Source organism: Aptenodytes forsteri, unplaced genomic scaffold, assembly GCF_000699145.1.
Source record: "Aptenodytes forsteri isolate BGI_AS27 unplaced genomic scaffold, ASM69914v1 Scaffold100, whole genome shotgun sequence".
Taxonomy (NCBI): Eukaryota; Metazoa; Chordata; class Aves; order Sphenisciformes; family Spheniscidae; genus Aptenodytes; species Aptenodytes forsteri.
The window spans coordinates 947,465-959,715 of record NW_008796216.1 but is presented as its reverse complement, the minus strand read 5'-3'; the positions used below and the strand labels follow the sequence as shown (position 1 = coordinate 959,715).

Sequence of the window (12,251 nt, the reverse complement as noted above, 5' to 3'; positions counted from 1 at the left end):
TTGACGGTTGGACTCGATGATCTTAGAGGTCTTTTCCAACCTCAATGATTCTATGATTCTATGATTCTATGATTCTACAGTGTGCTTTTGGAAGAGGTTTCCTACATAAGGAGAGTAGCTTATCCTTGATTTCAGGTACCTCAATGGGCTTTTAATTGCATGGTTACATAGTGTGGAGGAGTGCTAGAAGGCCATAGGCCCTTTTTCTGCGCAAGATGACTTGAATAACAATGTAGCTTTCTTTTTATTTTTATATTTATGTTTGTGTTGAAAGCCAGGAGCCTTTCACTTTTACAAACTCTTCTTAGAAATCTTGGAGAGGAAAATAATTATTCTATGGTGAATCTTACAAAGAAATAGTAATGAACTATGGACTGTAAGTTCATTAAATAAGCACCGTATCTTTCACTAAGTTGACCTTCTTAATGAAAAAGTTTAATTTTTTAATGCAACTTGGCAGTCTACTCTTTTAAAAAAGTTAATATCACCTCATGGCTTATTTTTTGCTTTCAGTTGAATATGTTTCTTCTTATTTGATGAGGCAGATGAAAGAGCCCCAACTTGTGGAAAGGAGGGAGGGGATAAAACACAAAGCTAAGCGAAGATATTTTGCTGCCTGGGCCTTGCTTTTCCCAGGCGTGTTTTGCTCCTCCCGCCTCTGCCGCCTTCCACTCAGCCCCTGGGCACTGCTCTGTCCTTTCCCAGGGCAGAGGCAGAAGCACAAGATGTGGGGACATTTCCTGGCTCCTGCAGTGTCCCCCTCCGATGGGCAGCCCTCTTGCCCTGTCCTTGCTGGATGCCTGCAGATTTAGTTTTAAGGTGATCCATAACTCAGTTTACATGATACATCCAGCAATCTCAGCTGCATCATTTTAAGCTTACTTTCATAGTAAGCTTCTCTTTTTTTCCAGACAGACTGCTTAGGTGTATTGCTCTTGTAAATAGGCAGATGGTGTTATTAAATGTACGTAGTCTAAACCTTAAAAATAAATCTAGTGGTGAATCAAGTTTCTTCTCTGCATTTTTGTGCCCTGCTGAGGATGGGGAGCTGTGGGAGTACCTATTTCTCAGTCCCAGCTGGGCAAGCTGCCCCTCTGGGCTGCAACCACAGAAGGAGCTCAGCAGCAGTCCTGTTGTTATCTGTATCAGTTGTGACAAAGACCGCACATTTTCTGTGGGGTAGCTGTAACAGAGAAGAACGTAATTGAGTTATTGAAAAGTTTAAATTCAATCACAGACACTCCCCCCCCTGGACTTCAGTACTTACTAAATTCCAGTGAGAATGTACACTTTTTTCTTCCTTTGCTTACTGAACAAGTTGTCTATTTTAAAATTATCCCCTAGCCTCTGTTTAGAGTTTATGCCACAATCCATCATCTCAGATTTTACTGTGAGAATTCTGAAAATCACAGATGTACTAAATTTACAAGTTAATAGCCAATTTTTGGTTGGATGGTAGCTAAATGAGAATTTTTTTTCTCGATTATATAATCCGATTCGTCTGAAATGAGGGGTATCACACATCCGTGCTGACTAAATTCTCTAAAATTGTACTTTTCCCAGTGAATTCTTAAAGACACTGTCAAAATCCAGCATGCAATCACTGGTATTATTCCCCAGAAAGACTTTCCCCTAATATGTTGCTGTCTGGGTGTAAGTTAACAGAATCACATGTTGCCCTTCCTTTTTTCACAGTTACTGTTTTGAGGAGCCCAGAACAGAATTTGCAGCATGAAAGAAGACGTATGTCTGTGCATAAAGTGTGACTTGATGAACTTATCAAGATGCAGCTGAACAGCTAGCAAAAACATCCAGCAAAACCCATAAACAATAGTTTGACAGCCCAGCATCTATTTTTGTGTCAGTAACAAATAGATGTCAGTGATGAGGTTCTGTGCATAAAAACAGCTCTTGCCATTTTTGTCTGCAATCTGTGTTAAAAGTAGGCCAGGGAGCATGACACCTGAATAATTTTGGTGGTGAAATATCTTATTAATAAAATTTTAAAAAAATCTAGTCACTACAGCCTCATTGGGATTGACTTGTCTAACAAATATTCTGTAAATCATAAAGTATTTTATTTTATTTTTCTTCCATCTCTTTTCTCCTGGGTGTGCTATGGGTCAAGACAAAACCTGGTGTCATTCGTCCCGTGCTGGTGAAAGGAAAGAGTGCACAGCAAAAGGAGGAGCCCTATCAACCCAATCCTTTTAAAAAGTACCTTGAAGAAATCAGTGATCAAGATGTTGAGCAGGTGAGTAACCCTTTGAAGGATTTTGTAGCCTCAGCTAGTTTCTTTAAAGATGATGGAATAATCTTAGATCCTTATTTTGTCCTGGTGTCTTGTTCTTTGCAAAGTTAGATGATTCCCCGAGGGGCACGTGGCTCCTGGAGGAGAGTCTCCAGGCTGGAGATGGGCAGCTGGGCTTTCTACAGGGACATTTTTTGTGGTGATCTAAAAACCCGTATGTTGAGGAGGGGGTCTTTTAATGATGTCCATAGGAAACACTATACAAAAGAAAGTGGAAATCCTGTGCTCGCCTATCAAGCAGGTGTCTGGATCAGATCTACTAGAAAGTGCTTCCTCCATTTGGGGTCCAGACCCGAATCCTCTCTAAAGAGAAATGAGGACAGCAAGGACTGGGCAAGGTTCGCTCTTCCCTCTCCAAGGGAGACTGCGGAAGAGCCCCAGTGAGTTTCTGTGTCACTCCCCAGTGTGTAGCTCCCCCCAGTCCGTATTTGGGTCACTCCACGGCTTGAGGGAACTGCTTTTCTACTGCACATGAGGGGCATTAACAGGCAGCGCATGGGGCAGCAAAAGTGCTGTCTTCTCCCACAGACCTCTGCATAAAGCCATAGGATCACTTTGCAAAAACACATCTTGAACTTTGCTGACCTGTATGAGGCATTATCTCAGAGAAGCCCCAGATAAATGATTCTGTCAGCCTTTTCTTGTGCATTTGTGTTTGTGTGCATTATTGTGAATTAAACCTTAACTGCAATACATAATCTGAATGTCCCTGTAGGAGCTTATTATTAACCTATCCAGTACGTTCTGAATCTTCCATCTGGAGGGTAGTAAAAGGAAGCCAGTAGTCCTCTTGCCAGACATGATGTGAATAAAATACCTTACTAATTGAATTTCTCTTACTTCTATGCCTCTCTAGTCACATTAGACAGTGACTTTAGCAATGGCAGTCCTCTCTTCTTCCTTTCATAACTGAATTTTTTTAAGATTTTCATTTTAGTTCTTTCCATTCCTCCCCATAGCTCTGACTTCCTGTAGGACAGGACATTCCTGCCATTTCTCGAGTACTGCAGCATTACAAAGAGAGAAAGATTTATTTGTAACATCAGTGGGTTCCAGCAACACGTATGGCTGGCATCAGAAGGTTTCTCAGGTTTCTATAGAATGTAGAGTTTCTGTAAAATATAAGAAAAAATGAATACAAATGATTATTTACAATTTGTCTCTGAACTTCTGAGGTTGACAGTGAATATTTGACTTCAGAGACTACATGTGAGTTCATAGTGAGTTTTTCATGCTTTAAATTACTGAAAACCTTCTGATGCCCAGGCACTGTGCTGCCATTTGGCTGGGATGAAAGAGGAGGAGAACTGACCGGGAGCTGCTGCTAGAGAACTTCTGGTCTAGGCCACCTCAGCAGGACCTCTCTGCAAAGGCAGGGGCAGCTCATACCTCCCTTTCATCGGGGCTGGGCACTGATTCTGCTGGCTATAGTTTTTCTGATGAAGGAATGATGCAATCACCAAACTTTGTATCTTCAGGCAAATGCAAACCTGGGGTTATCGCCATACTCAGAAGCTTTCTGACATTTGAAGCTAATTGTGAAAACAAATCAACTTACACCTTATAAATTACTTATGGTACATATTACTGAAGTACTCAGGACATCATAAGTCCGTGAATAAATGTCGTTGTTATAACAAAAGCCAAAATTATTTTATATAAAAGCTGTGAATTAAAATGAACTAAACAAATAGTGCACTGACTTTGATAGGTGGAAAAGTTAATTTCACAATGAATATGTTCGGTTTTGCTTCCTTTATTTAAAAGAAAAATTACATATGCTTTTAAGTACTGATAAATTAGCATTTTTATCCTAATCTAAGAAATACTTCAGGTTGCTGTAAAATACTTGTTATTTTGGGGAGTCCTCTATTAAGGCGTCTTTGTTCTGAAAATGGAACTACTTAGGCCTGTAATCAGATGGATTCATTGACTTAACAGGAACTGGTTTTGTTTGTTTGAGAAATGGTTATATGATTCTAGAGGTGGTCTGATATAATAATTAATAGCATCATAATAGCCAGATCTAGGGAAAACACTAGAGCACATGCTTATGTCACAGCACATGCTTACAATTTCAGCTCTTGCCTCTCAGAGTAGGTTTATGGTGCTGATATAAGTCCCTTGTGTGTGGAGGAGACTCGGGTGCCCACATGTTCACAATCTTACAGCATCTCTGAAACTCTCCTGAGGGGTTTTAGTGCCTGTAAGAGGGCTGCAGCACGGCCTGTGAAACTGGGATCCTTGCCCAGACAACAGTTTGAAACTTGCAGTGGTGGTCTCTAACCACGGGGTTGTTAGCCTATAAGGACACTCATTCTCCCTCTTCACCTGCTCTCAGTAGTTACCATTTTTGGCTGCACAGAGGCTAGCTTCTAAAGAGTGGGAGGTGTTCCCACCAATATTACCCTGAAATCAGGACTGCTCTCATGGGATATGAGAGCTGTGGATTAAAACTAGGAGACTAGCAGCTAGGCCTTCTGCTTTCTGTGGAATACCCGGTGCTACTCCACTTATCCTCGAATAAAAACTTAGCAGGCATCTACTGCGGCTGAAGGCAAAACTGCTCATACTGTTACTGATTTTCCCTGCTTTTCTTTGGAGATTTTCCCAGTCCTGCTGGGAAGTTTAGCTCTTACATTTCTGTTCTCTCCCTCTCTCTGCGTTTTCTTTTCCTTTCTTTCTAACACCATTGCCAACAACACCCTCTCTAGGTGACGTTGCTGCCCCTCCTTCACCCAGCCCATCTTGAAAGGACAGACCCTTTCAGGCTGCATCTTCAAGGGTGGTACAGACTAGGTGAGGTTCCAGATGGCATCAGCTTTATTAACTTCTCTCTTTTGATTTTTCTTAGATGTCCTCAGTACCTCCCCTCCCTGCCAAACCTCCCAGTGTGACACTGAGCACTGGTGACTATGTGTGTGACATTCAGTTTGAGACATAATGATGCAGCCAGCCATAACTACTGACCTTCAGCTTCACGTCCCTGTGTTGAACACACGTTTTGTTGCACAACAGAGTAGATTGTTTGCTTTTCACTTCATTAAGAAATGTCCCCATGTGGAAAAGGCCATTTCCCTTGTAAAAAAATAGTAATTTTTGCTTTAACAGGCAGCTGTTCTCATGCAGATAATACAGAGTAATGGATGGAGACAAAAAGAGATTTCTAAATTAGTAAAGATTGTCTGGAAAGGATGTAGCTCACCTCACAGATAGCTCTTTTTATCTGTGTTCTGGGTACTCTGTATATAGATTGACACTGGTGTGCCAATAAAATTTATAAACCAGGGAAAAATTCCATTTTATTTTGTTTTTTTCTCATATTAGCTTATGCTGCCTTCTTTTTTTTTTTTGTTCCTGAGGATATATACAACTTGTAGCACTGGTTATTCAGTGGATATTCCCCCATCAAACACTTGTTACAGACAGAGTATAGTATTTCTGAGGTTCCAATCTGACAGTACTAAGCTTCCCACGTTTTTAGATGCCCTTACTGGAGATGGTAATTTCCCCATCATGGGAAAGAATTTTCTTCCTCTTGCTTAGTACGTTTCAGTAATGTTTCAGGAATTTTGCAAGCATGCTCCAATTTGTTCAAAAAAGCATCATAAAACATACTGGAAGTATATGTAACTTGTGAGCAGCGCTGACGTGACGGCTTCATGAAAATTTTCATTTCAAACTGGGGAAACAGAATCTTTTTTTGGGGAAAAAATAGGGCATTTCATTACATAGTAATATGAAAACAACTCATAATGAATGTTAGAGAATTCATGCGCTTGCAAATATTTATTAACAAGAATGTACAAAGGCTCCTTTGTCATCCAAAAAAATAAACCACTTTGGGCAATGGAAGAGCAAGATAAGGATGAACTAAAGAGATATTAGTTACGCTTGGCATGAAGCTGTGAGGCCACTTTGCCAAGGTTTATCATTAATAGAAGTAGGGCTGGTGCCTCTGAGGAGGAGCGGCAGGGGGCAAGGTCGGTGTGAAGCGACTGCTGCCTGGTCCCCTTCCAGCCGCTCTCGCCACTGCCGGGCTCTGATCCACTCGTTTGCTCACACTCACTCTTTTAGCAGGTGATACATTAGCTTCTGCTGGAACTAATCACAGCTCTTGTCACAAATTTTCTGGGTCTTGAGCTCAAAGGCACAGCGCGCAGGGGAGTTTCTGGTCTAGGCTCAGCCAGCCAAGCAGGTGAGAATTCGGGATGTATTGTGTCAACAACGGCCTTGACAAAACCTAAGCACAAGATTTGTGCCAAGAGCTGGGTATGCATCCTTGACTCTATCCCAAATCTTTTAAAAATCAATTTTTTAAAATGATTTTATCCTTTAGGTGCAAAAACCCACATACATATTGGATTTCTTTAACCAGAAACGCTATAAACTGCTGACAGCTTGCAGTAGTGAAATATATTGTACGTGCACCTTCACTGGTTTAACTCTTAAATGGCTGAAAAGGCTTGTTAGAGTCTTGTTAAAAAGCCTGAAGTGCTCCTGCTAGTACATAGATAAGGCAGACTTTCTTCATACCTCTCAGACACTGTTTTCAGATTGGTTTTGCTTCCAATCCACCTTCTCAGAAAATGTCCCAAAACGTGGCCATTTTATCCTAGCACAAGATCCTTCTGGGCTTTCCTTTTCTGTCACTTGAGCATTGGTTCAGCTGCAGGAGGGAGATGCACTGACCACAGTCAAAGTGTAACTGGTTTAATGTGACATCTACAGCAGGTTTTTGTGTGTGTGCTTTCATGCCGATGAAAGGACTTAGTGTAGAGTAATTGTATTGGCATGAAGGTAGAGTATCTTTCCTAGTTAATCATCAAGCCCTATGAAATGTAAAAAAGGTGCAAGACAAGCACTTTGCTTTCAGTCCAAAGCTTCTTTTTTGCATCCATTAATCTGTTGCTGTTTACTTTTCTTTTTTTCATAGGAGACTGCTCTCCTACACCCTCTGTATCCAACTAAACTGATCCCTCCAACTAAGTCCCCTTTGCGCCCTCCGTCCGTCTCCCTCGCTGATTGTCTAAAACCTGGACCTTTCAGCCACTTGTCTTCCATCACGTGTGACGTTCATGAGAATCCTTATAGCCCTTACAGTCACAACTCTTTGTACAATAAGGTGAGCGTCAAGTGTGGTGTGATTCAAGAGCTTTGTCAGGCTTTTACCCTTTTAATTCTAGGCAGAATTCAGCTGAGTCAGTGGATTCAGTGCTGGAAGGTGCTCTGGGAGATGCATCTCAGATAAGCCTGTGTCTCGAGCGTCCCTGGAGATATTACTGCTTTTCCTTCCCTTGGCATAGCTCGTATCAGGGCTTGTTTCCTCCAGACCATCTAGGACAGGGCTCCCACCACTCTTCATTCAAGCTATTTGTTCTCTAAAGGAGGAATAATCTAGTTCATCCCTCATGCTCAGTTTACTTTTAACATTTACCCATACTAAGGTAATGGGCTACTTTTTCTTGGGGACTGAAGGAAGGGAGGCTAACCTGAGAGAAATACAGGCTTTTCCAGTGGCTTTACCTGTCATCCTGACAAGCAGTTGTCTCTTGCCAATGCAAAGGGAATTGCACCCTTGCTGACATTTGTGTCTTCCTTGAAACAGCAGCGAAGAAGTTGGACAAAATCTCTGTAGTCCAAGGTGTGTGGGTGACAGGGCTGGCTAATGAGTTTTGTAAGGTGAAAACTGGGCCCTATGTCTTAACTGAAGTCTTTTCGAAGAACAGCTGGCATGAGGTATTTATAATACCTCAAGAGAACCCCTGTCTGGTGTTAGAAAAGCATCAGTTGTGGAAGTCCATAGAAGATGCTGTTTGGACCCCTCAGATGCATTCCTCCCATGTCTTCTTTTTCTAACACAGAATCTGGCTGCAAATGTTCAAACCTTGATGCCAGGAGAGATAATCCCACTCCAAGATGTACAGTGTGTTTTATTTGGGACGCAAGAGGTTAAAACACAGGCATTAGGTGCTGTTTCTTTAGGCTATGTCATGTTTTCCTCATCAGGGGAAGCACCAGGATGAAACACGCATTACTAGTTTTAGGCACACTAGGAGCCGAGACTGCTTTGGAGAGAAGTATCACCTCTGCAGAAAATGTATGTTGGTCAGCCGTCAGACTCTGAAGAAATGCCTGGAAACGCCTTTCCCCATTGACTAGAAACATAGTTTAGGTTAATAGGCGATGTCAATAGTGCCTGAAGTTGGCCTATCCATCCTGTGGGATTTATAGAATTTACCATTTTGCCCACTTATTAGGATGGACTAAAACTAAAACTCAAACTCAAACTAAAACTAAAACCAACCTTCCATTCTGTCTTTGAGGCATCCTGAACAAAAGCACCTTTTCGTATCTGCTAGACTGGGTTTTGTTCTGTTTCAATTTTTAGTAAACTGGGCTCTTATGTTTATTTAGGCAACAATGATTTTATGATCAAGTATTTTTTGACAAGTTTCCTGGTTCATTGCAAGGCATTCACATGAACAAACAAACAGTTCATGTGACTGCTGAAGCCAGTTTTTATAACGAAAATGGGTATTTGCTGTTGCTAATGAAAACACTGCTAGAAACTCAGAAATTTGTATAGGAAGGCAAATAAGGCAGGGAAAAGTTGTCTGAAGATAATTAAGATAGAGTAATTTTATGGTATATCATTAGCTGTTTTCTCGAACAGGGATATTCTTGCTGAATAATTGCTGAAATAAGGAAATTTTGCTGCTGCTCTGATTTCCCATAGCACTGTGCACCCAAAACTCTTCTCTTGAATGCAGAGGTCATAGGACAGCCTAGCCTCTGTATTTGCATTCCACCCATATGGTGATGGTTACGAGGCCTCTTCATCCACAATTTTTTATCTCAAGGAACTTTTGTCATTCCAAGCAACCTTCGTGAGCTTTGCAAACTGATACAGCCACACCTCTCTGATGTTAACAGGTTCTTCCTGTGCGATGTAAATACGAAAGCTACATCACCTCTTTGATTTCTTCCATTTCCCTATATAACATAAATTTGCTCTCACTTGGGACATTTTTTACCGTCTGCTGTTAGCAAAGGTATTTCACATGGTTTTCTTGTAAGCTTCACTCATCTGTAAATAGCTTTTATTTTATATTTTATATTTTATATTTTAATTTTTTATATATTATGTATATTTTATGTATTCTTTTTTCCATATTGAACTCTGACTCTTCATTTAAGTCTGCAACTTTCCAGGGTTGAGCAGCATTATACATAGCCCAGAATTCACTGAAGAGGGCTGTATTCTATCAAAGAAATCCTCAGAGGAACATTTAATTTTACTTCAAATACTTCTGCAGCAGCATTTTGAATGGTTATGACATCAACAAGCTAATTGGGAGGGCTGTGTTTTAGATGAGACCCTAGTACTGACCTGCTGCGACAATTTAAGCAAAAAAGTTCACACATTTGGGCTTCTGGTTGACTTCCTACTGCCATCCCGCTCATTGTGTAAGTGAAATAGGCTCCTGACTTTGGTCAAGACCACATGCAACGATAATGCTTGTGTTTCTCCAAATGCATCCCTTAATTTAGTTAATGTAGCAAGTTCTCTCTTTCATCCCATAAGATTTAGTGAAAATCCATGGGAATCTATGATGTTAACCATGATAGGTACAAAAAAATTCAACAATTAGATCTTCTGGAGTAGGATTGGTGAGAATGACAAATATTTTGAGATGAAATTTTTTTTGAGACTGGAGAATTTTCAGTATAACTCAATTTACCATTGATTGTTTCCTAGTGTTTAAAATAATTTTAATTATTTAATTATTTGCAATAATTTTAAAGTCTCAGCCAATGAAGATAAGGTTAACTGATATAAAATGGACAACTCAATTGTCAAAGGTAGCTAAGAGTTTTAAGCATTACTGGTAGTGCTAGTAAATACCTTTAATAAAACATATTGTAGTTCTGAACTGATGTCACTCTCTAGGTAGGTGTGGCTCAATACTTTGGGAAACAGAATAATCAGATGTCAATACTGGGCTAGTTGAATACAAACAGAGGTTTATTTACACAAGAAGTAAAAATTCATTATGTAGAATAATTTTTTTACTGTTTCTGTTTCAGTCTGTATTATTAACATTCTTTGATAACCAAAGGAAGATTAATTTCGATCTTATTCACATGATTAATATTTAACATTTGAGTCAATGTATGTTGATAAAAACCTTGACAATATTTGCCTATTATTTCTTTCAATAACCCTGTCTTCTGCACCACCCAACTACTGTCTGAGCTATTCATGTTTTTAAAAAGAAATTATTTAATTTATTGTCATAAATAATTGAAGTAACAGAAAACACAGTACAGTAGACACAGTATCAGGTGTTGAAATTTCAAACTGTTAGACCTGTTCCATAAACAACATCCTGACATCATGGGAATTTCTTTCCATTCTCTACCTAACCTGGACCATCATCTCTGTAAATTCCCTGGAGTTCCCCCTCTCCACTCCTCATCCCTTGGGATAAGGGATAATATGCACTGTGACTTGCTTGCTGTCTCTCCAGCCATCCAGTAAACACATGGTCAGTGTCCACATGGTCAATCTATATATATGTTACATTTCTAACTGTATGTTGTATTTTGCTTCATCTTCCACTAGAGGGCAAAACCCGCTGCCATAAATTCTTACAATCATTTAAAATATGTTGTAAATACACTATTGAGAATGGACGTTCCAGTGAATGGAGTTGCTACTCTTCACCTGCGCTTTCATTAAAAAATTACCTTAAACAAGTGTTCCCTCAGAAAAGGGAAATGGGATATGGGAAAAAACGGAATGATCACCTGTGTCTTATATTAGGGAGGCTAGATATGGTGAGCTCCTAAAACCAGTATCACTTCATTTGGTGGCTCAGGGCGTAAGAAAATAACAGCTGTCTCTATCTGAAATGCTTTATTGAAAGGACACTGTGGTGGTGTTTAGGCAGACTGGACCCAGTGCTGGGTTGTTTTTGTTTGAAGCTCCACCAAGTACCTGAATCTTCATAGCTGATGGAATTACACAGATGAAGCTGAAAGATAGACCTGGCCACTTCTGTAGTTTGTAACTGTTCAGAGTGATGAAATCCATAAGTTGTGCCCCAAATCATTTCACAATGTGGTTTTAGCTTTGATGGGAGGAGGCAGTGGGAACCAAGGTATTGTGTCTGTCCTTCTGCTTGGAGAAGAGCAGAGAAGGCTTTCTCCTCTCATCTGTGCACAGGCTGCTTCTGATATAAAAATGTTGCCCATTCAAGTGATCTGATTCTGTTCTCATTGGCCTTGTCATCTCCCTTGTCCTCTCCTTCCCCACTCTGCCCCCCAGGCACCAGGTGCTGCTGCTCTTATTTACACTCCTTGGTCTTGAATAATTACATGAGTTGAACTTTTTATTATAAAAAGAGTTCCTTCTCCTTTTGATTAGAATAAAACAGCTCAGGAAGTTGGACTTCAGTGCAACTATTGCAGTGATGGAGAACCTGAGGTAACATTTAGCTCTGTGGTTATCTCCAAAGTGTGCTTCTGCTGGGAAACCCTCCAGCTTTTAACGGAGGACTGTGTAGGGTGGAAGAGCACAACTTTGCACCTGGAGTACTGTGTCCAGTTCTGGTCCCCACAGTTCAAAAAAGATTCGGACAAACTGGAGAGAGTCCAAAGGAGGGCCACGAAGAGAACCTGCCCTATGAGGAAAGACTGAAGGAGTTAGGTCTTTTCTCCCTGGAGAAGAGAAGGCTCAGGGGGAACCTCATCACAGTATTCCAGTACTTAAAGGGTGGCTACAAAGAGGATGGAGGCTCTCTCTTCACAGGGATCCACATGGAGAAGACAAGGGACAATGGGTACAACTTGCACTGGGAGAGGTTTCATCTTGTTATATGAAAGAATTTTTTTACAGTGAGAACAATCAATCACTGGAAGAACCTCCCCAGGG

General features: G+C 40.6%; 1 protein-coding gene across 8 annotated transcripts in view; it reads left to right on the top strand.

Annotated features, from left to right (window-relative positions):
* The window catches only part of MLIP (muscular LMNA interacting protein), a 120,732-nt gene that overhangs the window by 88,236 nt on the left and 20,245 nt on the right, over positions 1-12,251 (top strand). For 6 of the 8 annotated variants that reach the window (XM_009288546.2, XM_019474464.1, XM_019474461.1 and 3 more), the window contains 2 exons: positions 2,129-2,254; positions 7,248-7,436. In XM_009288546.2, coding sequence (XP_009286821.1) covers positions 2,129-2,254; positions 7,248-7,436 — 315 coding nt within the window. The remainder of the gene's footprint in view (positions 1-2,128; positions 2,255-7,247; positions 7,437-12,251) is intronic. The other 2 variants (XM_019474463.1, XM_019474462.1) reach the window with 1 other exon arrangement.